The sequence below is a fragment of the Mus caroli genome, unplaced genomic scaffold (assembly GCF_978045245.1).
Source record: "Mus caroli unplaced genomic scaffold, Mus_caroli_1 scaffold_16, whole genome shotgun sequence".
Classification (NCBI taxonomy): Eukaryota; Metazoa; Chordata; class Mammalia; order Rodentia; family Muridae; genus Mus; species Mus caroli.
The window spans coordinates 28,618,531-28,645,132 of NW_028227271.1; the positions used below are offsets into that span (position 1 = coordinate 28,618,531).

A 26,602-nucleotide genomic window follows, 5' to 3' on the forward strand; every position below is an offset into this window, starting at 1 on the left:
ATGCCCAGTTCAAGTGCATGAACAGGGGACACAAGTATAGTAGTGTCAGAGAGTGTATTCACCTCTGGCTTCATCAGGTCCATCTGCCACTCATGGTGCATGACAGTGTGCCAAGTGTCAAGGGATTTTTTTGAAGAAGCCTGTGGTCTGCATTGGAAATACTCCTTGTCTGTCTCCATGAGGAGCATCAAGGTTTTATTTCTACTTCTTGGGCCAGGATATCAGGGAGGAGCAGACTGCTAAGTCCTAAGCAAAGGGTATGGTGTCCTCCCTTCTACCCCATGGACAGAGCATTGCCGTGCAAGTGCTGGAATTGATGAAGGTGGGATTTGAGGTGAAAGACAGGATGTGCTAGAAGGATGACTATGTTGGGACAGGGTGTCACAGCACAATGGTTCTCACAACAGGGTGCAAAAGAGGGCCAGACCCATTGGCAGCAGGAGCCAACCTGGTAAGGACCAGAACCCCTCCCAACTTCCAGGTGCTCTGTTGCAATGATCCCATGAACAGCATCTTCTGATGATTGTGTCCTGAATACCGCTCAATGACAACTGATTGAAATCATTGGTTTTGGGACAAGTGGTGGCACAGCGCTTGGTGATCTCAGTTTTTCTGTTTTTACCTGCAGAAGAAAAGAGACAGCATGCGGTCCTAGAACCTTGAGGTTAGACGGGCAAAGAAGGGGAAAGCATCTAGTGTGCATGGCTGGATCTGACCCTGCTGGGCCACCTTCTGCAGTCCTTTCAGAGTCAAGAGCCACAGAGGGTCAGGAGCTCTGCTACACAGAGCCACCACCAACCTGGGATATGGCAAAGAGCCGAGAGTTCTCTGCAGCAGACCCAGCTGACCTAGGATGGTCAAGGGGAAAAGTAGAAGAGGCCTGGTTGCCAAAATTACATTGCTTGGTGGCCCAGAACTCGGGATGGCTAAGCATGTTCTAACAGAGCCTCTGGCCTCCTTGGAAGCCCAGAACAGGCCTCCCGTCATGAGTGCATCAGATCTTCCCAGAACACTTAGCACCCAAAGGAGTCCTGAGAGTCCACTCCCTGCACAGAGCTACCAGTTGTTACCTTCCAGCTCCAGATAAACTGAACATAAAGCTGGGGGTGGGTGGGGCAAAGGTGAAAGGCTGGAAGAAAACTTGAGAAAGTTATACAAAATCCCTTAGCTTCCAAATCTTCACCTACAACAAATCCTTTTAGTGTGATAAGAAAAAAGACCCTAGAGGCAGGACTACCAATGATGAGAACAGGGGCCTCACCCTGGGAAACCCACTACTCTCTTTGGGAAAATTCCACTTGGGAAATGGTGGCTTCAACCTGCCATAACTACACAGGAGGAAACACTTCAGTAAGAGGCACTCAGAGGCAGGACTCAGTGCTGTGGGTACTACTGCAAAGGACAGTCTATCCGGTCTCCCTGCCTAAAGCTCACACTGAACCACTCCTTCTGGGGCTTGTCCTAGACCAGCAAGGCGTTGTTGTAAGGAATAGGCTTGAGGACACAGGAGATGCCTAAAGTATAAGAATTAGTCTGTAACAAGGCTCAGGTCATTTAACTCAGCACAGAGGTAGTTCTGAGGTGTCTGCAGCGTCCCAGGCAACTAGAGCCAGGCCCAAGCAACTACTACAACCATGGTTGTGCTCACAACAGGTCTGGACATTTTCCTATTTTCTCCTTTCTGTGGAGATGGGACAAGTAATATTTTGGATTTTCTTTTTTTTTTCATTATCCTAAGCCTGACCTTAACTAAGGTCCCACTGCCTCAGCAACCCCATGTGATGTCCCAAGTGAATGAGTGGTCTTGGAAAAAGCATCCCCGACTCACTGGCTCCCTTGGGAATTCAATGTCACAGCAGAGCTTTTGTCCTAGGGGGAGTTCTAGAAGCAGTGACATAGGAACAGATATGGCAATTAGGAGAGAAAAAGATTGGACAGAGTTCTGACCACACTTTTCTGCATTGTCCATCATCTAGAGGACTTGTTGGGCCTGCGGGTGTGGAACCAGGACTCAGCCTTGCCAGTGGTTCTGGAGACATCCAGGCTAGAGAACAGACTCACGCTTGTTAAGGAGAACCTCTCTGCTCACACAGACTTTTTCGTTGGACTGACACTCTGTTGGCCGACACTGGCTGGCCTGGGAAACATTGAAGCAGTGGAAACAGGTCAGGTTTCGGGCTATGAAAAAGCACACAGAGCAGTGGGTGGGTAAAATAAGCCAGAACCGCCTCCCTCCCCCTGCCCCATCTGCCTTTACCTCTGCCCAGGCCTTACCTGGTCCCTTGTAGATGATCATGCCTCGTGCGAGGTCCACAGACACCATCGATGCCCAGAGTACCAGGAGAAGTCGGGTCATGTCTCTTTGGAGCCTTAGTCTTGCCTGGATCCTACACAACCTGGTACCTTGCCCTGCCACAGCCCAGTGCACCCGGACTGTGGTGCCTGGAGGAGGAGGTGGAGCACTGGTTGGAGTCTGCAGTCCCTCCTCAAAGGTTTCCAGATGAAGGAACAGTGAAGGGTACGTGTGTGTGTGTGTGTGTGTGTGTGTGTGTGTGTGTGTGTGTGTGTGTATGTGTATAAAGAGAGACACAGAGCAAGAGAAGGGAGTATTGGTGTGTTAGCTTCTCCTCTGGAGATATCAGGACACCTTCTGTGTCCTCTACTTTGGGACCAGCCACCTTTGCAGACCTTACAGACCTTACCTAGATCCATTTTACCTCAGGAAATGCTGCCTTAATCTGGAGCTGTGACTCAGTTCAATCTCTGACTCAACCCAGGTCTCTCTTTCAAGACTGTCATCTTGAAGACAATTCTCCTAGTGGGACCAAGGGCCACTTCTCTTTCCAAGCCTGTCTTCTCATTCTTTATTCCCTGTCCCTTCCTTCTCTTTACTGTCCCTCTCTTCTCTCTTTTTACCAGTTAATAAATGTGGGGGTTTGAAGGAAGATAGACCCCATGAGCTCACAGGTTTGAATTTTGGTCCCAAGTTCAGTGGAGCTGTTTGGAAAGGATTGTGAGGTGTGGCTTTGGTGGAGGAGGTGTGTCACTGCAGGTGGGCTTTGAAGTTTCAAAAATCCATACCATTCCCAATTGGCTTTCTCTGCCTCATGGTGGATCAAATACTCAGCTACTGCTCCAGCTCCACCCTTACCTGCCTGCTGCCATGCTCTTAGCCATGATGGTCATAGACACTAACCCTGTGAAACTGTAAGGCTCTATTTTAATCATGGTTTGTATTTCTGCACAAAACATCATAACTAAGAAGCAAGTTGGGGAGAAAAGGGTTTATTCTGCTTACACTTCCACATTGCTGTTCATCATGAAAGAAGTCAGGACTGAAAATCAAGCAGGGCAGGAAGCAAGAACTGATGCAAAGGCCATGGAGGGATGTTACTTACTCGCTTGCTTCCCTTGGCTTCCTCAGCTTGCTGTCTCATAAAACCCAGGATTACCAGCCCAGGGATGACACCAACCACAAAGGACCCTCCCACCCATGATCACTAGTTGAGAAAATGCCTTGTAGCTGGATCTCATGGAGGTGGCATTTCTTCAAGGGTGGCTTCTTTCTGGGTAATAATCTAGCTTGTGTCAAGTTGACACACAAAACCATCTAGTACAGGCTCTTCTAAAAGTTGCCTTGGTCATGGTTGTACCAGAGCAATACAAAAGTAACTAACACAACCAATATTTATGGGACTGGAGAGATGGCTCTGCACATAATTATAAGTGTTGCAGTAGGTAATTAATCCTACTTACATCAACCTGGTGTCGGTGGCAGGAGTTCCTCTGTCCAATGTTCTGGGTTCCCAAATGAAAGACACACACACATCCTTATATTTTAATATGCCTTAGACAGCTCAATTGTTGGACCACTCTCAAATGTCCACATGGATAACATTTCTCCTCTGATACTCCTGAGCCATTATTTACTACAATCTATACTCTATCTTTGCTGCCCAGAGGCAGTAAGGGGAGGGGAGCTGGGGCTGCTCTTCCCTGGCTCTTACATCTCTTGTATGCTCTCTCTTCTGCACCTCTGAAGCCCGGACATTACTCCTTTACCAGCATGGTGGTTCTAATTTCTCTTTCCACTAGTCTAAGAATCCTAAACTCCTGCCTGTGTTTCTCTGTCCTGCCATTGGCCCCCAGAATCTTTATCTACCTATCAAAACCAACTGGAGGCAAGGGCACCCAATTTACATAATTGCAGCATTAGACCAAATCCATACCATATGAGGAACAGACTTTGGATCCCAATGCTTATGTAGGCAGGACATCTCATTGTAAATTCGACTCGACAAATATAACACACTCCACTGGCTAATTCATGCAAAGATATGCATATCTAGACACACATGCACACACAAACACAAACACACAACCAAATATTAGTTATAGGTTAGCATCCATGTGAGTCTCTAGATGGTGACCAAGACCAATGGGAAGGCTTATTTGGCTCTCCACTATTCAGGCATGGTGCTGATGGTACTCAGTACAACCAAATGGACTCGTCCAGGGGTGCACACTAAGGGAGTTACCTGTAGTGAGTGCTGCCATCTTCAAACACACACTCAAGCCTCTTAGGGAACCGTACTTAGTTGAGTGTACACCATTCCCATATTCCCAGCTCACATAGCTGGCTGGAAGCTATAGGTCAGCTGAGGATTCCTGTGCATTGGATTCAGGGAGACAGGGGGTAGCCCTGAGCTGGTATGGGATGTGAGTGTTTCACAGCCTTTACTTTATGCCTCAGGATTCCAGATTAAAGAAATGACAAAGGCCATCAGCTCTTTCATTCCTATGAAACTCTACTGGAAAATCTGGGTTTCCTAGGGACTTGGGAATTCTTGGTTTTGGCTTTGATTATTTTTGTTTTCTTGATACAAAGTTTCTCTTTATAGCTCTGGCTGTTTTGGAACTCACTATGTATACCAGGCTGCCTTCAAATTCAGAGATCTGCCTGCCTCTGCTTCCTGAGCGCTGAGATTAAAGGTCTGTGCCACCACCACCTGCCATCCAGGTATTTTAAGTATGGCTGAGAAGAACAAGGTCTCAGGATGCATGAGATCCCAACAATGGACATGGAAGGAAAGGTCACTGCACCTGATGTGTGTGTGTGTGTGTTTGTAGGCCACAGGTCAACCTTGAGTCTAATTCCTATAGTGCCTTTACCTTGATGTTTGAGAGGAGGTCTCTCACTGAACGCTGTGACTTTCAGGTTCAGCTAGACTGGAGAGCCAGAAAGCTGCCATATGGGTGCTGGGAATTGAACTCCAGTCTTCTGGAAGAACAGTCCATGCTCTTAACTGCTGAGCCCCTGGTTCTCATGATTTTTAGTGTCAGGTCTCTGTTCTGTGTAAGCTGTGATTTTAACAAATGCAGTATCAGGAATCAAATATCACACTGTAAAAGACTGCTTCATAGCCACCCGTTCTCCTGTCCCTTCCATCCTTTTCATCCCTCCTGCCCCATAACTGCATCCAGGACTACATGTGGCTGTGGTTACATGTTGTTCAGCTGGGTTTTCTCATTTAGTCTGCCTGGTACCCATCACTCCCACTTTCCAGCATCCACACTGCCTTCCCATCTCTATCAGATTCTTTATTCACAAAGAAAACAAGTGATTTTCCTTTCCCCACCAAAGTGGATCAATTCAGGGTCCATCTCTGTGTGAAAAACAAAACAAAACAAAACAAAACACTGTCAGAATCCACCCAGCCCTGTTTACTGGCATTGTAATTTAAAAATCAATATGTTATTATCCAATGTGAATTGTTACTTCAAATGACATTGTTAAATAAGGTGGTACTTACCTGTGATTCCAGCACTCAGGAGGCTGAGACAAGAGGAACATGGGTTTAAGGCCATCCTAGGCCACACAGCAAGTTCAAATCAGCCTAGTACATTAGCATAATTTGTCTTGAAAAAAAAAGTAGAAAAAGAATAACATAAACACACACACAGGGCTGTAGCTGTTGCTCACTGGTAGTATGCCCAGGAATTGAGGTTTAATCCCCCATTCTGCAAACAAACAAACAAACCAACAAACCAAACAAAGCACAAACCCATACACACACACATACACAAAGAAACAATGTGTTATTTAGGGCTTTATTGCTGTGACTAGACACCATGACCAAGACAATTCTTATAAAGATAACATTTAATTGGGACTGGCTTACAACTCCAGAGGTTCAGTTATCATCAAGGTAGGAACATGGCAGCATCAGGCAGACATAGGGCCTAGGAGCTTATAGTTCCACCTCTTATTCTGAAATCAGCTATGGGAAGACTGATTCCAGGTACCTAGTATAAGGGTCTTAAAACCTTTGCCCACAGTGACACACCTACTGCAACAAGGCCACACCTCCTAATAGTTCCATTCCCTGGGCCAAGCATATAAAAACCAGCACAAAAAAGAATACACAACTGATGAGAATTCAAAGCAGCTTGTCCCCTTCAAAGTTTTCAGCCTCATGTGTTGAAACCTTGAGTCCTGAGTGTCCCTAGTATCTCAGATGTATTGCCTAGGTGTCTACTTCTTCTTTAGGACACAGGGCTATTGGCTAAGACAAAATGGGGCCATTAGAGCAGATCTTACCCAATTGGAATGATGTCCAGTAAGAAGAGATCAGGACATGGAGGTGTGCAGAGATAACCACCTGAACTGGGGGAGAAGATGCCACCTGTTGGCCAAGGAGAAGAACTACCTCTGTCCACAAGGCTCTCAGGCTCTTGCCTCCAGTCCTCTGTAACCCAGTCTGACCTTGAACTTGAGGTCCTTGAGTGCTGGATCATAGGTGTGTTCTCCACACCCTGCTCTCCACACCCATTATTAAAGGATTTACCTGGAGATGCAGAACCATCAATAAGGTCCTGTAATGTGTAGGAAGAGCTGAGTGGGAAAAATCAGCCAAAATGCAGGATATGAGGTCAGCACACCAAGCCAGTAATTTTTTTTAAATAGATTATCAATTAAGAGCAAGAAGAAGTCCAGGCATCAGTTCTTTTTACAACAACTTAAAGAAGAAGTAGACACCTAGGAATAAGTTTAAGCATGGTGGCACAAGCCTGGGACATGAAGGCAGTCCTAAATAAATGGAAGGGTATTTGATGCTTAAAAATAGGAAGGGTTTTGAATTTGTATTTGTTAAGTAATTATTGATTAATTAATAATTTACTTATATTTATTAATACTATATGTTTATATGCACTCATTCATGTGACAGGTACATGCATGGAGGTCAAAAGGCAACTTACAGGATTTCTCCTTTTACTCTGTGGAACCCAGGGCTCAAACTCAGATTTTCAGGTGGAGAATAGAAGGTGGAGGGTGAAGGTTGGAGGGTGGAGGTTGGAGGGTGGAGAGACAGAGGAGAAGGTGGAACAACAATATGAACTAACCAGTACCCCCAGAACTCATGTCTCTAGCTGCATATGTATCAGAAGATGGCCTAGTCAGCCATCAGTGGAAAGAGAGGCCCCTTGGTCTTGCAAACTTTATATGTTCAGTACAGGGGAACACCAGGGCCAAGAAATGGGAATGGGTGGGTAGGGGAGTTGTGGGGAGGGTATGGGGGACTTTTGGGCTAGCATTTGAAATGTAAATGAAGAAAATACCTAATAAAATATATATTAAAAAGAAAGAGTATGTGAGAATGGCCATGAGGCTGTGGAGGGAGGGATCTAGTGCTTGTGTCTGGCCAGGACTCAGCACCAAGCACCAACACATTATTCACATAAAAGGCTCCTGCCAAGATGCTTCCCCATGGCTGCAGAACCTCAGACTGATACACACTGGTGTTGAGGGTTCAAGGATCAGTGTTGGGTGCCAGAGTGGATTACATGAACTTCTCTCTCCAAACACAAGTAAGCAAGTAGACAAATGATAGCAAGACCTTCTCTTAAGCTGGTCCAGACATCTGAAAAATCCATAGATGGATTACCTTAACACCTGGAGCCCTGCAAACATACTGATGCCATTTCATTCAGCAATTAAGTAGGATGCTATTACAAAATAACACAAAAGCAGGCTGGCGAGATGGCTCAGCAGGCGAAAGGCACTTGGTGCCAAGCTTGATGACCTAAGTTTGATCCCTGAGACCCACATAGTAGGAGAGACCTGACTCACACAAGTTGTCCCTCACCCCCACACATGCTACAACATGTGCACACACACATAAATATGTATTTACATTTTTAAGGAGACCATGAACACAAAGACATAGAAGCTGAAATGGGAGAAATTAAAATATCACCACCATTTGTGGGGTGCAGAAGGGATCGGTCAATTGCACATCTGGCAACATCTGGCCACCTCCTGCTTCCAGTGAAGGACATAATGTTGAGGCCTCTCCAAATTTACTAACTCCTGAATTATAGGCTCCTTTCCACCAAAAGGACGGGCAATGGCAGGAGCTCACTCATCAACAATGGTGCTTTCTGCAACTGTGGCCGGGAAACAGTTTGAGATTAATTGGAAAGTTACAGAAGTGAGTCACTCATACTTTCAGAATGTGGGGGGAGTGTGATGATTTCAGTGACACTAGGCTGTGACTGAAGTTCACAGATAGCTCATGACCTTAATGGTTCTAAGCTTGGCTGTTGCAGGACCACAAAGCCTGGCTTGGCGACCTTGCTCAGTTTATAATGGTCCAAAGCAAGGGCGCAGCAGCACTGGCCATTTGGAACTGACAGAGAAGAGCTGGAAATACATGTTAGTGAAAGGGAGAAAGAAAAAATCTTATGTTGACTCTAATAAACTTTACTGAACAATACATTATTTTAGAAGAAGGAAAGAAGCCAGGTATGGGAGTGCACGCCTTTGATCTCAGCACTCAGGAAGCAGAGGCGTGTGGATCTGAGTTAGAGGTCAGCCTGTTCTGCAGATTAAGTTCCAGAGGGGCCAGAGTTACATTAAGATATATATATATATATATATATATATATATATATATATATATATATATAATCTACTATTTACTATCTACTATGTGATACAAGGGACTTAAATGCAAAAATAAAATATTAAATAGTATAGGAGTATAAATAGTTATTGTTCTGCTCCAGAGAGCACAACATTAACTAAAAGACATTAAGGGAGGGGCTTAGTATGTGGATGGTGAGTGGAAGGCTCGCCTAGCTTATTCAAAGTCTTGGGCAGCATCCCCATTACCTAAGTGGCCATGATTCCAGCAACTGGGAATTGGAGGCAGAAGGATCAGATGTTCAAGGTCATACTCAATGACTTAGTTTGAGGCATCCTGAACAGTAAGAACACAAATGACTCAGTGAACTTATCATTAAAGGTTGGTGAAACCTGGTAAACTCATCAATACAAAAATAAACATATCTGGGGACTGGAGAGATGGCTTAGTGGTTAAGAGTGCTGTCTGCTCTTCCAGAGGTTGTGAGTTCAATCCCAGAAACCTTGCTGTGGCTCATAATTATTTTAATGTGATCTGATCCCCTCTTCTGGCATATAGGTGTACATGAAGATACAGTACTCATATACATACATATGTACATACATACATATTAAAAATAAACATAACTAACTAAAAGACATCTTAAAGAGATTTCCTGGGCTGGTGAGATGGCTCAGCTGGGTAAGAGCACCAACTGCTCTTCCGAAGGTCATGAGTACAAATCCGAGCAACCATATGGTGTCTCGCAACCATCCCTAACGAGATCTGACACCCTTTTCTAGACTGTCTGAAGACAGCTACAGTGTACTTATATATAATAAATAGATAAATCTTTAAAGAGAGAGAGAGAGAGAGAGAGAGAGAGAGAGAAGAGAGAGAGAGAGAGATTCCCTGCTGGCTCTACAATTTTTCCCTGGGGGGGGGGCAGGAAGAGTTTTAAAATATCTACCACCCGCCTTCTAAGGTCAGTATTACAAACCAAAGTTTGAGTCCACCAAAGTTCCTCTAAAGAGCCAATGAATGTATTGGGCTTAGTTAGAGAGCATGAGCAAGGACTGAAAAAGCAATGGAGGGTCAGTACCCATCATGGATAATGGCTTTTCTTCTCCTTCCGTGAGGGTCAACTGCACAGTCAGGTGCAGATGAATCTGTTCAAGAAGGCACAGATGAATGCCTAAGATAGTGGTTACTTGGCTCAGCAGCTAGCCCTGTACAACACCAGTGTCCTCCTTTCTCTGCTTACTGACCCACCATGAAGGGATGGATGAGATGCTTTTAGATAACAAGTCTGAATAGAGGTTGGTACTGATCCTATGTAAAGAGCTGCTGTCACTCAAAAATAGAGAAACAAACAAAAATAGACTTTTCTTCAGGGGACATGTAGGAGTAACCAAAAAGCAACAAGAAGACACCTAGCATTGCTTGTAGTTAGCGTGATGGTTCATCTCCATTGTCAGCTTGGCTGGATCTAGACTCACTTAGAAGGCACACCTCTAGATGTGTCTGCAAGAACTCTCCTGGATGTGGGGGGCACCATTGAAGGGGAAATTTCTGGTTTCATTAGACACTCAGTTGTGTCATATGATGTTTTTCTGGAAATTGCCTTATGAGAGGATGTTTTTGTTGAGGCAGACACTTGGGAGGATGTTTTGCTGAGAATAGAGATGTTGTGTTTTTCTGGAAACTGACTGGAAAAGCATGTGAGATATTTTGCTAGAGCAGATGCTTGAGAGAACACATGATGTTTGGAAAGGATGTAAGTATTATCCAACAGACAGTGGATGGAGCTGTGGCATTGGTTCACCTTGCCGCTCTTTGCTGGTCTTCATTGGGCTTTGCCGGTGCTGGCCTTTGCTTAAGATGCTGTGGCTTTGGTTTGGTTTGCCTTCTTCACTGATATAGCTTGTAGTGACTTTGTAGAGAGAGATGCTCCAACAAATTTCTTTTTTTTTTTTGGTTTTTCGAGACAGGGTTTCTCTGTGTAGCCCTGGCTGTCCTGGCACTCACTTTGTAGACCAGACTGGCCTCGAACTCAGAAATCCGCCTGCCTCTGCCTCCCGAGTGCTGGGATTAAAGGCGTGCGCCACCACGCCCGGCTTTCCAACAAATTTCTAGTGATAATCTGGCAGCTTCTTGCTGCTTCCACAGACTCGGGCCAAATGGCAGAACCTCATGTTTTTTTCTGTATCTAACTGCTGTTGCTGATTCATGAATGGTTTTTTCAAGTGGATCAAGCTACTGCTGCTGATTTTTCTGAACTGAACTGCTGATATCCTGACAAGGGAGATTGTAATTGCTATTTCTAAAGAGGTGCACATCCTCCATTGCCCTATTAAAATTTCCTTTCCACTACCTCTGGTGGGTGGTTGCCTAGTAGGGAGGTTAAAAGCATTTAAGAACCCTTATTAAAGTAGGTTTTGAAAAACCTAAGTCTACACACCATCTCAGAAAGATAGGGACTCTAATGGGATAGGAGAGGAAAGGGGGCATAAGCTAGCAGTCTGTGTTCCCATCTCTTCACTTCTTGACCCACCACAAAGGGAACTATAAAACATCCCTTCCCTACTATGATGGCTGAACCCCTAAAACTAAATAAAATAGGCCTTTCCTCTCTTCAGCTGCCTATGTTGGGATTTTTGGCTCCTGGTGATGTAGAAGGTAATATAATTGGGAAATGTGAATCTCAAATAACAGCCATTAGAATAGCCAGTATGAAAACTGACAGTGTAAGCGAGGAGGTAAAAAACAAAACAAAACAAAACAAAACAAAACAAAACAAAACCCAGAAGCTTTGTGCTTTTGGAGGGAAAAGAAAATGGGGCAGCTGTTGTGTGGGAATAAAAAAACAATAATTATATCATTCAAGTCTGCTTCTACGCTCTGAAAGAATTGAAAGCAGGGCATTCGCTAGGCAGTCACTCCTGTATACAATCAGTGCATACCTTTGTATGTAGCAGCCAAAACAAAAGGTAGAGGCTAGCTAAATGCCTATCCCTGGAGGACTGTATATACAGGATGTGTACACATAAGGTCCAGACCTAGCTGTGTTTGGTGAGGCTTAACTGTCAAAAGTCAGAATGCTAGAAATTTGGTTCGTAATGCTGGCAGGTGCTGGGACCAGTAAGAGATGAGGCCGGGTAGGAAGGCTAGGTCTTTCAGAGGATTGATTCTTATTTAGCTCTCTTGAATCCTATCTGCTAATGTCCAGCAAACACAACTACTTTGCTCTTGAACCAGTTTAATTACAAGCTAAAAACAGGACAAACAAAACAAAAACAAATAAACAAAACAAAACAACAACAACAACAACAAAACCCTCCTTTCTTTTCATAGCAACACAAAATGGATCAGGATAATATACAACGAGATACTGCCCAGTCATAAGAAGGAAAAAGAATATGGCACACAGAACAGGAGGGACCTTTAGGAAGCTACGGTGAGTCACAAGAAGACAGGCCTGTGCAATGGCAGCTGTAGAAAGGCCTTAGAGGATTCATGTTCCTAGAACATGGTTGCCAAGGGTTAGGAGATACCTGGAGGCAGTCAGTAGTAATGGTGTCACCGCAGGGCCAGTGAGCACATGCCATTGAACTAGACACTTTAATATGGCTCCGAGATGAGTGTTATGATATGTGTATCTTACTAAACTTAAGAAAAAACACCACGAGGAAATGAGACTAGTTACAAACTGGGAAGAGGCATGGAGCTGGCCAGCATCATCAAGAGTGGTAGGGTTTTAAGTAAAGAATCAGTGCAGAGCCGCTTTTTGTCTGCCTCATCAGAGACACTGACAAGTGTTGGAAAAATCCAGATTCCAGGCTGACCTTGAAACCAGTGAGGCATTGTTGGAGAAGGTCCTCACGGGGCAGTATAAAAGTGGGCAGCAACATGAGGCATACAACTGCTTTGGGTGGGCAGCTCTGGTGAAAGTGGGGTGCGTGTAGCTAGGACCAACATCTCTAGTGCTATGGGCTCAGCTTAGACATCTGGATCTTGGACCAGCTGGGAGGTTGGGGTTCCAGAGCCCTGTGATGGACATGAAAAATTTCTGGACATTCTCAGTAGGACTCCAAGAGGGCACAGCTGACCCCACAGAGAGAAACCTCTCTCCCCTGGGATCCTACAGCACCCTTCATTCAGGTTACCCTTGCTGTGTCAATCCTGAGGAAATGATATCCTGTTGGTGCCATCTCCAGACATGTTCTTTGGGTACAGTCTCTTTCTTAAACAGTCTAGGGATGCTGAGCCATCTACTTAAGGAGACAGTAGGATTGACAAGTGTCTACAGTGTATGTGAGTGGATATAGGTGCTTCAGGTAGCCCTTCAGGTGGGAGCCACTCTCTTATGGGAAGAAATATTACCCCTGCCTGTGGCCAGGCCATATAAGCTTGTCTATACGAACTTGCTCTGATCTGGGTGGGCTCTGAAGAAGCCAAGCCACTGCCTCCCATCCCCATTCCCCTTCCTAGGTTACCATGGTTTCTATGCAGAGTATTGTGTTAGTCCTTGGGACACAGGGCTCTTCACTGGCTGATAACTGAGCATTCAGCACCAGATTGCTCACAGTGCTTACTGTGTTGCAGGTTCCTGACTGCCACAGGCACAGAGACCCCTCCCTGGGCTGGTCAGATGACAGCTTTGTCAGATGAGGCCCCTCTGCAGGTTTCTTTTGTTATGATAAAACACCATGACCAAACCATCATGGGAGGAAAGGATCAAGTAAAGCCTTAATCTTACAGATTACAGTCCATAATCAGGAGAAGCCAAGGCAGGAACCTGGAGGGAAGAACTGAAGCAGAGACCATGGAGGGGTACTGCTTACTGACTTGTTCCTCAAGGTTTGCTCAGCCTGTTTTCTTCTACAACTCAGGAGCCTCCCACACCCACCTTGCCCATATGTGGCACCATCCAAGTGGAATGGGCCCTCTCACTTCAGCCACTAAAGAAGAAAATGCCTCACAGACAATGGGCAAATGTAATGGAGGCATTTTCACAATAGAGGTTGCCTCTTTCCCAGATGACCTGGCTTGTGTCAAATTGAGACAAAGAAATTGTAATCAGAGCAAGTTCTTATAGAAAAAACATCTTGAGTCTCCTGGCATTTTCAAATCTATGGGACCAATGACAAGGACAGGAAGAACATCCTCCCACCAGGGAGCTTTCCTATAAAGACTGATTCCACCACACAGTTCAATCAGAGAGGGGAGGGGACATGACTGAGGGAGGCTCAGCCCCAAACTGAGCTGCTGTACCCAACTCAGGGTTGTGGATACTCGGGTGCTAGGGACCTTGGAGCTAGGTGACACAGGTTCTTGGAGCAGCAGGGAACATTGATGCCAATGACTTTGAAGGGAGAGTCTCTGGCACAGTTATACATACAGGCTCTGTTGGTGTCCATCATTCTTTCCAGACCTGGACACAGGAGGGAGCAGGTCTCTACAGTTTAGGGCCTCAGGGCTTTGGAAAGGAACAAGTCTTTCTGGAAGGTGATGAAAAGGCAGACATTGAGGCCATAGGGCTGAGGTTCTAGGGTAGGGCATGGTGGGCAGTCACCTGACTCTGCAGGTGTCCTAAGAGAGAGCCCTCTAGAAGCCTGGCCAGCTCTGGCTCCTATGTGTGCCTGCACGTAGCAGTGACTTCCCAGGCCTTAGTGCCTGGCCCCGGGTTGGTCCATCTCTGGCTTGTGTGAACCCCCAGGAGCCAACAGAAACCTCTGCCTGAGTCTGTTTACAGGGCCCTCCTGACAAATCAGGAAGAATGACAAGCACAACACAAGGGCCTGCAGTCAACAGAACTATGAAACTACTGATGGACCTGTCCTGACCCACACTAGCTCTGAGCTGTGGGTGTGGCAGCCATTAGCACCCTTGAGGACTTCAGGATGCTTTGGGTCCTTCACACACGTATGTCTATTTCACAAACTGGGGAATGTGTGCTGGGGCTTAGTAAAGACCCCTGTCTGAGACTAACCTTTGTTTTATTATTGCAGAAAGACAACCTCAGCCTTCTCTATGAGTGCTGCCATTGGTGAGGGCAAGACAGAGAGGGAACAGGAAGGAACCTATACCCTGGCACTAGGGTCTGCTCAACCTCTGACTATGCAGCTGTTCTTCATTGACATCTAGTGTAGTTTGTTGGGTTAGCGGTGGCATAGTCTATCTCCTCTCTACAGTAATGTGTTGCGTGTATCCATATGGCTGTTGTTGAACTATGAACAGGGGCCAATTTACATCAAAACTAGCCTGTGTTTTATTTCTATTCCCCATGATATCAATGTCAAAGGGCAGCTCTCACCTAGTTTATTCTGAAATCAAACATGAGTGATCATGGCCAAGCATCAGTTTCCAGTTACCCTGAGTACCACCCATGTTCAGTATGGTAACAGTTTCATGGAGGTTTATAATAACCAAACAAGAGAATCATAAACCAAGACTCTTCAAAGTCAGGCAGTGGTGGCACATGCCTTTTATCCCAGCACCCATGAGGCAAAGGCAGGCAGAGTTTGAGACCAGCCTGGTCTACAGAGTGGGTTCCAGGATTAGCCAGGGCTACACACAGAACCTTGGCTCAAAACATTCTCCTCTATGGTGCTCCCTGACCACCCCCCCCCAAAAAAAAATCTTCAAATATATCGATGGATACATTGAGCAGGCATGTTAAAGCAATTCTGGGAGAAATCTCAGGTTTTGAGTTCTAACAAGACCTGATGACATGTTTAGCCTTTTAGTTGATCTGCTTGTATATTCCAAATGATTTTCTTAATAGTCATAAAGATGCTAGGTCCATAATAGATGGCCATTAAGGACTCCCAGAAGCCTTAAAAATTTATAATTAGGGCGTGGATCTATAACATTTCAACCTCTCTACAATCACTGAAGTTATTATTAGCTTGTGGTTGATAAGGTAAGCTATATTTTTAGGATTTTTTTGTCCACAATGAGACAAGGGACTCACTTGGCTAGCGGCAGAATGAAAGTCAGGGTCATGGAAGGATCCCAACACCATTGCAAACTCCACGGAGTGTGTCTTGTAAATAAAAGAGCCCCGGGGTTCCTCAGGAACACTGGCAGGTGTGGCAAGACAGGACCTCAGAGTGTCCAAGTCCCCAGAGCTGAGCAGCCTGGCAGAGCCGACGTGAGGATGTTACTGCTGCAGACCGTGGGGACAGCAGGATGAACTGGATAACCCTGGCTCTCAGCGGTAACCACACCCAGTCATTCCAATGTCAGTGAGAACAGCATACTTGCTGGAGATAGGAGAAAGGTGGCACCCAGAGGGTGGCCCGGCAAAGCAAGGTGGCAGGGGCACAGCAGAAGTTGCAAACAGGAACCACGTGGCCCCTGTCTTCCAGCCTTCCTTCAAAACTGCAGGGAAACAGGCCCTCTGGCAGTAGTAGGTTAGACAGTCCTTATTCAAGGGGGGCTGCTACTGTCATTGTCCACAGCACCAGCCAGCATACTTAAGTTTAGATAGCATAAACATTGTTTGTGTTGGGGGTGTCCACGTGACTGTTGGCACTCCCTGAGACTAGATAGTCACATTTCAAAATGGTCTTTTAACTAGACTAGCCACCAGGTGTGCATAAATGCCTCATTCAGAACCACAGGTTGTGCAGGAGTCAGGAGGAGGGCACCATCCTACTGGCCTTGACTTAATGAACTGGAGGCACAGCCTGGCCAGCTGGACTTGGAACGTGTGGTAGTGAGAAGCCAGCTCTGCGTCTGCTGGTCTTGAAAGTATCAGAGCAAGTGAAGAGGAACCTTCAAACACAGCATGGGTCCCTTTAGACCTGAGAGTCAACCCTGAACAGTAACCAGAAACCTTAGGACTTAACTAATATCCCTCAACCTCTGGACCACCAGCTGGGAGTTTATTGACACCTGGACTCCTTCTATAGAACCAAGAACATGTATACACATTTTCTTTTTATCTGAGCCCTCTGGGTCTCTGGTCTTCCTTGAAAGATCCTTCCCTCCAGGCTGATCCCATCCTAGAAAGCCTATCACTGCTCTCCCAACTTCCCTGTCCCATGTGTGGTTCTTGTAAGTAGCAGTCTAAATAATTGGGGTTTTTCTAATTGGGCATGGGGGAACAGAACTGTAATCCCAACACCCAGGAGGCTGAGGCAGAAGGATCCCAATTTCAAGGGCAACCTGAGCTACAGAGCAAGAACTTGTTGGGGGTGGGGGGGAACATCAGAAAAGAAGATGAAAACAACCAGGCTTCGAGTAGAAATAGCAGAAAGGCCATTGTAGGTTCACAGTTGGATTTGCAATGGAGAAAGGCTAACCAAGCTGGTGTCCTTACAAGCAAGAAGAGCCAGGATAACAAGAAGGAGCTCAAGGGAGCCTCTAGCTCAGAGAGTTCTAGGTAAGGTACCCTGGCAGTTTGCTAATGATAATGTTGCATGGGTGTTCTATGCTCTGAAGATGGTCTGCAGGCCGTGGGTGTTAGTGTTGCAAACTGTGTCCTTGAAGGCTATTTATTGTCTGGGAGGACAGGCTGCAGCCTGAAGGTACTATTAAGGTCACAGCTCTTCCATGGGCACTCCACCCTGAGCCATGAACATCTTGGACCTGAAGCTGACATGTATACCTCTGGGCTAAGGCTACATGATCACCTCCACTTGGGGCAATGCAACCAAACATACCTGAACACTGAATGTCTGCCCAGATGGTCCTTAAAGGATCCCTTCCTCTGTGAAATGGCTTTACCTAACATTCAACAAAACAAAACAAAACAAAACAAAACCAAAAACAAAACAAAACAACTGTTAGAGCCGGGAAACAAACAATTCCATGAATGATTAAACAAGCTTTATTTACACTGGCCAGACAGCTTCCTCTCCCTAAATGGAGATTTCAGAGAAGGGTCGGTCCCTCACTGCCTTTGAGGTCCCTTTTACTGGGGAAGTAATAGGGTTGGTGGAAAACAGGTGTTAGCATCTGGACAGAAGAGAGGGAGACTCAGGGCTCAAGGCTTTCTGTGGGGTAGATAAGTGCAAGAATACATCACGTGGAAGTGGGGATTCATCACAGTGTTCAAGAGCTGAACAAGGCAAAGGGGTGTGCATATATCACCGGTTACAAGTTCAACATGGAAACACTCTGTTTGCAGAATTCATTAGGCTTCAGAAACAGAAACTTAACGTTTGTAGAGTATGGAAACTTGGTAAAAATGTATAACAATGTTGCTCCTTTAACAACAATGTAGCTCCTATTTTGGTTTTGCACAACCCGCCACCCCAACTGGCTTCCACCTTCCTCTGCCCATTAAAGGCTGACCACACAGGCCCTTTTAGGCTGTGTGTGGTGAGGCCTTATCTCCAACCTTCTGCTCCTTGGATGTTCCTTGGAAGCTCCATGGGATGTTCCTCCCAAGAACATCTACCACCTCAACTCTGACCTTGGGCCATGTGAGTATGTTCTGTACGGTACAGTACCTGACTCACTGTGTCATAAGACAACCACAACCCATTTCTCAACCTGCCTGGGGCCTGGTAGAGGAAAGAAGGTTCCAGGAGGCTTCCTGAGTTCTTAAGCTGCACCCCCTGGGGCCTGGCTGGAGGAACAGCAGAGTCACACAGCACCTAGAACCAGCCCCAGTACCCTCCTCCACTTCACTGGGGCTCTAACCTGAGTTTGGGTTCCTAAGTCCACCTAAGTAAGGATGTGTGTGCATGAGGTCAGCAATGCCCCCTACCCAGGCCTGAGAGGGTGGGGCCAAGGATTGAGGACCCTCAGGGCAGTTTGCTTTTTATCAAATTCATGTTCAACAGAATAAACTGCTCAGGTGGGCCCCTTAGGCCCTCACCGTGCAGGCGACTGAATGCCCCTGGTGCTTAGTCAGGTCTGTGAAGAGGACATTCGGTGGTGACCTTCCAGTTCACTGCTTCCATTCAAAGTGTCCAGATCTTATCTCCTCTGAGCTTTAAGTTGGAAATTAATACTGAAAAAGGCAGCTGCAATTTCTCAAATTCAACGCATTTCCCATGAGAACATCTGTAAGGTAGTTTGAAGGGATGAGTGATAAAAATCTGGCTTCTATCTGGAAGCCTGGGAGCCATACTTATCGGGAAGAATAATAATATTGAGTTGAGGGGTTCATTCTTTTATTTTGAAATAACCTTAGATGTATTTAAACAGTGAGTTGCAAAAAAAGCTGGAGGCAGAAAACCATGCCCATAACCCCAGCATTTGGGTGGAGGCAGAGGATCAGAAGTTCAAGACTGGCCTTGGCTATATGAGACCCTGACTCTAAAACCAAAACAAAAGAGTTGAAAAAAAAAACCCAAAAGAAAAGTAATTATTCTGAACTCCTTCTGTTCATTTTACAAACACTGACATTTCATATAACTATGGTGCAATTATCAAAATAACAAAATTTAAAATATGATCTTAATTCTTGTTTAATCCTGCTTGACTCCTCCTCATTCTCTGACACATGCACCCCACACCTCCTCTAGGTTCCATCTCACTAGCTTGTCCAGCCCCAGCCTCTTAAATTCAGAGCAAGACCTTGGACTTGACTTTTTTGATGGTTTCTACCCTTAAGAATTCCAGGTTTCTTCTCTGGGTCTGCCCTCTAAATGCCACTCCAGACTCCACCACACCTTACTTGGTGACATGGCCATGGCCATCCCACACAGCACACCTTCTCTTCTCTCCATTAAAACTCATAGCTTGTGATTATGGTATGTGGTACATCATATTTGTGTTTCTTTAACACATGTAGATTTAACCTGTCAAGGGCTCACTGATTCTGGAACACTCTGGTGTTTACTTTATGTCTTTCTCTGAGATGAGGAAAGTTTCCTTCTCTCCTGCCTTTTTTTTTTCTTCCTTGGGTCAGGGATTCTCCTCAGAGTCTAACAGACTGGGAGAGCCACTCCATTACTGAGCTACCTCCCACCCCACTCCACCCTCACCCCCAGCTGTCATTTCTTCAAATGTTTCTTTCTACTGCAGTGTTACTTCACCACTGCCTCCAGGATACCTGCTACACACATGTCATGATCTCTGGTGCTACCCTGCTCATGTCTTCCTTGTTTCTTCTGTCTGTGCTCAAGTCAGCTGTTTTCCTGTACTTTGGCAGTGGTGCTCTATACGGTTTGCTGACTTGCAGCCATTCTTTGATGTCCTACTCCTTTGCTGAGTTTTATGCTTTCCTATTCATAACTAAAGTGCTTGCCATATGTGTGTGTCTGAGAGAATACATATTTGTATAAATGTGTGTATACATATTGTATATATGTGGCATTCATAGATATGTGTATATATACATTTATATATATATATTTCACATATACATATATACACATATATGTGACATATATACATATATATATACACACATACATATGTATGTATCTATGATGGTATGTTGTCTCAGCATCCCAGCTCCCATGTCATCTCAGCACTGCAATCAGTTATCAGTTACTTTTTGTTTCTGTGATAAAACATCCTGAGCAAAAGCAACCTACAGAAAAAAAAAGATTTTATTTGGGCTTACAATTCCAGAGGGAGAGTCTAGAACGGAAGGAGAGGCATCACAGCAGGCAGCTGGAGTCAGAAGCTGAGCAGTCTCTTATTCACAGTGCAGAGAGTGGGGAGGAGGAGAGGGAGGGGGAGTGGAGATTTGGAGGTGGGACAAGACCATGAACTCTGAAAGCCTACCACCCCCTCCCCCCAGGGACATCCTTCCTCCAGCAAGGTTGCACTGCCTCAATGTTCCATCACAAACATCACTGCCAACCTGGAACCAAGTGTGCAATACCAGATCCTGTGGAGATGTCTCTCACTCAGGGCACCTCAGCATCTATTGAGCACCCTTGTCCTTGCTGGTGAGGTTCCACTATCTTTAGTCTAAGGAGTGATTTTGGTGCTGTGAAGCTGAACCCTCTTTGACTCTGATGGAAAAGGCAGACCAGTGCCTTTGCTTCAGCAGCTACTGGGGTCTTTGTCACAGGTACTGCTTCACCTGCTATGGATGATGGCACTGAGCAACTCAATTTCCTGTGCCTTGGTAATGCTTGGACCCACTGCTAGCCTCAAGCCTGGTGATGGGTTTGCTTCCCAAAGACCCATCCCTTGACTGCTTCAGGCATTTTGATGTTATCTAAAATCTCTCCTTTTGGCTGGAGACCTGAAACTGTAGATGCCCCACAAGGACAATTCCCACCCATGAAGAAGTCATATCAGGTCCATGGGAAAAACAAAGAGAGAAGGAAGTCCAGAGTTAATTGCAGTCTGTATGGGTGGTCTTCACCACTTGGAGGTGTGAGCTCCCTTCCTTTAGAGCTTAGGCATTTGTTGTTTGGTTTAGTAGTGGCCACTGCTGCCTAGACACATGATGATCCACCTGCCTCTACCTCCTGAGTGGCTGGGATTAAAGGCTTGTGTCTGAGTTTTGTGTTAAAACCTTGATGGCTCTGTGCCACTCACAGGCTATCAGATACTTTGCATATGGCTTCCTCTGCCAAATGGATGGCCCTGGTTTTTTGACATTTAGTTTAACCTCATGTATAACATGTGGCACATGACCACAGATCCAGTTTTACTATCACCAAATAGCTGCTTACTTTGTCCAGAAAAGAAACTTAGACCTCAACTCCAAAGGGTATAGAGTAACTAATACAGAGACTGGGTAGATGAGCTTGACTAGGGGCCAACACACCCAGTAATAGAGAGTAAGCTGTCTATATGCAGTAAAGGTGAAAGTCCTACATTAAAAGAACAGTCTGATCATGTAAACATGAAAACAAAGAGAGAATAACTTATCAGTGACCAGCAATCAAAAGCCAAAGTTGTGGACCAGCATTACCTCCAAATTCTGTGACTGGCAGTGCCAGTTAAGATGAATGTGGTGAGCAAGAGTCAAAGTGAGGACCTAAGGAAGTAAGGTAGAGATGGACAGGAGGAGGGTTTACCATGTGATTATTCCCAGTTGGGCAAGAAGTGTGTGATTATCTCCTGGCGGAGCTTGGCCAATGCAGCATCTGGAGGATTAATTCATCTCAAGAAAATTACCCTCATCTTTGCCTCGTTCTAGCTCTAACTCTTATTTTAAAAAGTCCCCACACCAGGCTCCTCAAGATGTTTTTCCTGGCTCATCTCCATTTGGCCACTCATCTGTCCACATCGTTAGTCATCACTGATGTGAGACAGAGAACTCCAAAGCATCTGTCTCAATTTGATTTTTGATGACTGTTGCTTGCCTGGCACCTTAGTATCTGGGTCAAGTAGATCTGGTCTGAGAAATGTCTTGTCCATCTCAAATAAAAACCTCACAAGCACAGGACCTGGGTGGCACTTACATGTAATCTTTTCTAGGTGAATTTAGCTCCAAGGAGCCACCTAGCCCATGTTACCATGGCAAGATAGTCCTCATAGTACATGATTCCTTAGCATAATCCAAGGAGGATAGCCCAGGCCTGTTAGCCAGAGACTCCCAACACCCTAACAGTCCACCCTAGGTCACTAAGCAGTGCATATGGCACTACTGTTTGACCAGTGTGGGGAGTGAGTGGGGCTAAAACTCAGTGTGAAAACCTTAACTGCAGGGAAGGTCTTACTTTATTTGGGGACCCTGGGAACAGAGATGCCAGACCACTGACAGGTTATGGGACATATCAATCACTGGTAAGGAAGAAACTGCAGAATGCTAGGTGGAGGCTGTAATGAACCCCCAATCACAGCCATGTCAGCTGAGAGTGTGGTGCAGCATCCTGGAAATCAGGGTCAGGTAGGCAGACAGGGGTGTGTGGACCAAAGTGGGCAGATGTAAGGATCTGAGAATGAGATACCACATCTAACCATAGGCTCACTTGTAGGGACTGAATCAGAAATGTCTCTTCTGGGGTCAGGTTTTAAACCTTATTCACCAGCTGGTGGATATATTTTGGGAGGCTGTGGAACTTTTAGGAAGTTTGGGATGAAGTTTCTTCCTGAACCGTGGTCCAAGCTCCCTTCAGAGCTTTCTAGTTCACCCTGACATCAGCAGTGTCTCCATACACTTCCACTGCATGGAGCTGCGCTCCACCAGACCTTCCCCACCATGACAGGCTGAAACCTTGCACCAAATACATCTTCTGTAAGTTGTTGCTGTCCAGTCATTTGGTCACAGCAAGGCTACAGTAGTACACCTGTCCCATACCAAGGGCCTTCCAGCAACATCCTTGTTCTCTTGGACAGCCCCTTCATGCCCACTAGAGGCTACTCAGCCTGGCTAGCCTTAAACTTGCAATCAGTCTCCTAATCCCTCTCTGTGCTCCTTTCCTTTGCCCTTACTCAGGGACTCTTCCAAGGCCAGGTAACAAGTCATGTGCACCAGGCCTCGCTTCCTGCTGTGACGCTTCAACCATTTGTGATTTTGCACCACCTTGGCATTCTCTCATGTCCATGTGGCACTTTAGACTTTGTCCCTTCTTCTTACTCATACAGTGGCTAGTGAGCCCTCCTAGGACTTCAGGTATGAGTCTGGATTGCATGCTCACCCTATGCTTCGCCTCAGGCTTCAGGGACAGCTCTATGTTGAGTATAACTGTCTGTCTCCTGCTTGGATGCTTCCATGCAGATCTTGGCTGCTCTAGTCATAAAAGGCTGTACTGAAATCTGGAAGAAGGATGGGTCCCTGGGACAGACGGGTAGCAAAAAAGCAGGAGCCAGGCTGTGGGGAAGCAAGTTTACTGTCTCTGAGTGAGATGCCCAAGTTCAAGTGCATGAACAGGGGACACAAGTGGAGCAGTGCCAGAGTGTGGTTGCACCTCTTGCTTCATCAGGTCCATCTCCCACTTACAGTAGTGCATGGCACTGTACCAAGGTCAAGGGGTTTCTTGAAGAAGCCCGTAGTCTGCATAGGAAATACTCCCTGTCTGTCTCTACGGGGTGCAGCAGGGTTTTATTCCTACTTCCTGGGCCAGGATGTCAGGGAGGAGCAGACTGCTGAGTCCTCAGCAAAGGGTATGGTGTCCTCCCTTCTACCCCAGGGAAAGACCATTGCCTTGCAAGTCCTGGAATGGATGAAGGTGGGATTTGAGGTGGAATACAGGAGGTCCAAGAAGGATGAGTATGTTGGGGCAGGGTATCACAGGACAGTAGTCCTCACAACAGGGTGCAAAAGAGGCCCAGACTCATTGGCAGAAGGAGCCTCCCTGGTAAGGACCAGAACCCCTCCCAACTCCCAGGTGCTCTGTTGCAGCGATCCCCAGAACAGCATCTTCTGGTGATCCTGGCCTGAGTATTGCCCAATGACCATTCAATGATAGTATTGGAGTTTGGACAAGCGGTGGCACAGCGCTTGCTGATCTGAGTTCTTCTCTTCGTACCTGTAGAAAAGAGAATGCATGTGGTCATAGAACACTGAGGCTAGGGGGGTGAAATGGGGCAAGCATCCAGTGTGCAAGGCTGGATCTGGCCTTCCTGGGTCACCTTCTGCAGTCTGTTCAGAGGCAAGATCCACAGAGTCTCAGGGGCCCTGCTACTCAGTGTCACCACAAACCTGGGATATGTCAAAGAGCTTAGAGATCTCCCCAGCAACCCCTCTCTCCCAGGATAGTCAAGGGGAAAAGTAGAAGAGTCTGGTTGCCAAAAAGTACATTGCTTGGTGGCACAGAACTAGGGATGGCTAAGCATGTTCTGACAGAGCCTGTGGCCTCCTTGGAAGCCCAGAACAGGCCTCCCGTCATGAGTGCATCAGATTTTCCCAGAACACTTAGCACCCAAAGGAGTCCTGAGAGTCCACTCCCTGCACAGAGCTACAGGTTTTACCTTCCAGCTCCAGATAAACTGAACATAAAGCTGGGGGTGGGTGGGGCAAAGGTGAAAGGCTGGAAGAAAACTTGAGAAAGTTGCACAAAGTCCCCTAGCTTCCAAATCTTCTATTAAAACTAATCCCTTTACTGTGAAAAGAAAAAGAGACCCTAGGGGCAGGACTGCCCCTGATGAGAACAGGGGCCTCACCATGGGAAACCTACTACTCTCTTTGGGAAAATTCCACTTGGGAAATGGTGGCTTCAATCTGCCATAACTACACAGGAGGAAACACTTCAGTAAGAAGCAACCAGAGGCAGGATTCAGTGTTGCGGATATTACTACAAAGGACAGTCTGTCAGGCCTCTCTACCTGAGGATCATGCTGTACCACTCCTTCTGGGGCTTGTCTTAGGCCAGGAAGGCATTATTCTCAGGAATAGGCTTGAGGAAACAGGAGATGCCCAAAGTATAAGAATTAGTCTGCAACAAGGCTCAGGGTGTTTAACTCAGTGAGGAGGTAGTTCTGAGGTCTGCAGCATCCCAGGGAACTAAAGCTAGGTCAAAGCAACTACTACTACCATGTGTGTGCTCACAGCAGGTCTGGACATTTTCATATTTTCTCCTTTCTGTGGAGATGGGACAACTAATATTGGCTTTCCCCCCACTATCCTAAGGCTGACCATAACTAAGGTCCCACTGCCTCTGTAACAGCATGTGATACCCCACATGAATGGGTGGCCTTGTAAAACTTGTCCCTGACTGGCTGCCTCACTTGGGAATTCAATGTCTCATCAGAGCTTTTGGCCTGGGGAGAGTTCTAGAAGCAGTGACATAGGAACAGATATGGCAATTGGGAGAGAAAAAGGAGAGGTCACAATTCTGACCACACCTTCCTGCATTGTCCAGCACCTAGAAGACTTGTTGAGCCTGCAGGTGTGACCCAGCCTTGCCAGTGGTTCTGGTGACATCCAGGCTAGAGAACAGACTCACTCGTGTAAAGGAGAACCTCATTGCTCACACAGACGTTTTCGTTGGGCTGACACTCTATGGGGTGACACTTGCTGGCCTGGAGAACCTTGAAGCACTGGAAGCAGCTCAGGTTTTGCGCTATGAACAAGAACACACAGAGGTGGTTGGGCAAAACAGGCCAACACCCCCACACTACCCCTGCCCCATCCCCCTCCACTCCTGCCCAGTCCTTACCTGGTACCTCATTGACAATCATGCCTCCGGTGAGCTCCACAGACACCAGCAATCCCCACAGCACCAGGAGAAGCCTGGTCATGTCTCTTTGGAGCCTTAGTCCTGCCTGGATCCTGCACAGCCTGGTACCTTGCCCTGCCACAGCCCAGTGCACTCAGACTGTGGTGCCTGGAGGAATCTGCAGTCCTTCCCCAAAGAAGGAACTTTGTTCTCCATCTGGAACGCTGTTCCAGATGAAGGAACAGCGAAGGGTGTGTGTGTGTGTGTGTGTGTGTGTGTGTGTGTGTGTGTGTGTGTGTGTATGAGAGAGAGAGAGACAGAGGGAGAGGGGTGTGTTGGTGTGTTAGTTTCTCCTCTGGAGATATCAGGACATCTTGTGTGTCCTCTACTTTGCGACCTGCCACCTTTGTAGGCCTTACAGACCTTACCTAGATCCATTTTACCTCAGGAAATGCTGCCTCAATCTAGAGGTGCAACTCGGCTCAATCTCTGACTCATCTCATTCTGTCTTTCAACACTGTCCCCTTGAAGACAGTCCTCATAGTGGGACAAAGGGCCACTTCTTTTTCCAAGCCTGTCTGTTCATTCTTTATTCCCTGTCCCTTCCTTCTCTTTACTGTCCCTCTCTTCTCTCTTTTTACCATTTTATAAATGTGGGGGTTTGAATGAGATTGGACTTCATAAGCTCACAGGTTTGACTATTGGTCCCAAGTTCAGTGG

The 26,602-nt window shown here is 46.2% G+C and overlaps 2 protein-coding genes across 2 annotated transcripts; both read right to left on the reverse strand.

Annotated features, from left to right (window-relative positions):
* Positions 1-398: 398 nt before the first annotated feature.
* Positions 399-2,356, reverse strand: LOC110289063 (lymphocyte antigen 6L-like). Its single transcript, XM_021155265.1, has 3 exons — positions 2,275-2,356; positions 2,062-2,178; positions 399-622 (listed from the first exon to the last, which is right to left on the reverse strand). The coding sequence occupies exons 1-3, from the start codon at positions 2,354-2,356 to the stop codon at positions 399-401; spliced, it is 423 nt and encodes a 140-aa protein (XP_021010924.1).
* Positions 2,357-23,630: 21,274 nt separating this feature from the next.
* Positions 23,631-26,027, reverse strand: LOC110289062 (lymphocyte antigen 6L). The gene is made up of 3 exons (XM_021155264.3): positions 25,883-26,027; positions 25,670-25,786; positions 23,631-24,253 (listed from the first exon to the last, which is right to left on the reverse strand). The coding sequence occupies exons 1-3, from the start codon at positions 25,962-25,964 to the stop codon at positions 24,030-24,032; spliced, it is 423 nt and encodes a 140-aa protein (XP_021010923.1). The 5' UTR covers positions 25,965-26,027; the 3' UTR covers positions 23,631-24,029.
* Between the last annotated feature and the right edge of the window lie 575 nt (positions 26,028-26,602).

Bases quoted from the DNA above. Each gene is read 5' to 3' on its own strand.
- LOC110289062 (XM_021155264.3), bottom strand. From the start codon at position 25,964: ATGACCAGGCTTCTCCTGGTGCTGTGGGGATTGCTGGTGTCTGTGGAG. The intron at 25,787-25,882 runs GTAAGGACTGGG...TCTTGTTCATAG, and splicing joins GATTGTCAATGAGGTACCAG to CGCAAAACCTGAGCTGCTTC. The intron at 24,254-25,669 runs GTGAGTCTGTTC...TCTTTTCTACAG, and splicing joins TGAGGTTCTCCTTTACACGA to GTACGAAGAGAAGAACTCAG.
- LOC110289063 (XM_021155265.1), bottom strand. From the start codon at position 2,356: ATGACCCGACTTCTCCTGGTACTCTGGGCATCGATGGTGTCTGTGGAC. The intron at 2,179-2,274 runs GTAAGGCCTGGG...GCTTTTTCATAG, and splicing joins GATCATCTACAAGGGACCAG to CCCGAAACCTGACCTGTTTC. The intron at 623-2,061 runs GTGAGTCTGTTC...TTTCTTCTGCAG, and splicing joins AGAGGTTCTCCTTAACAAGC to GTAAAAACAGAAAAACTGAG.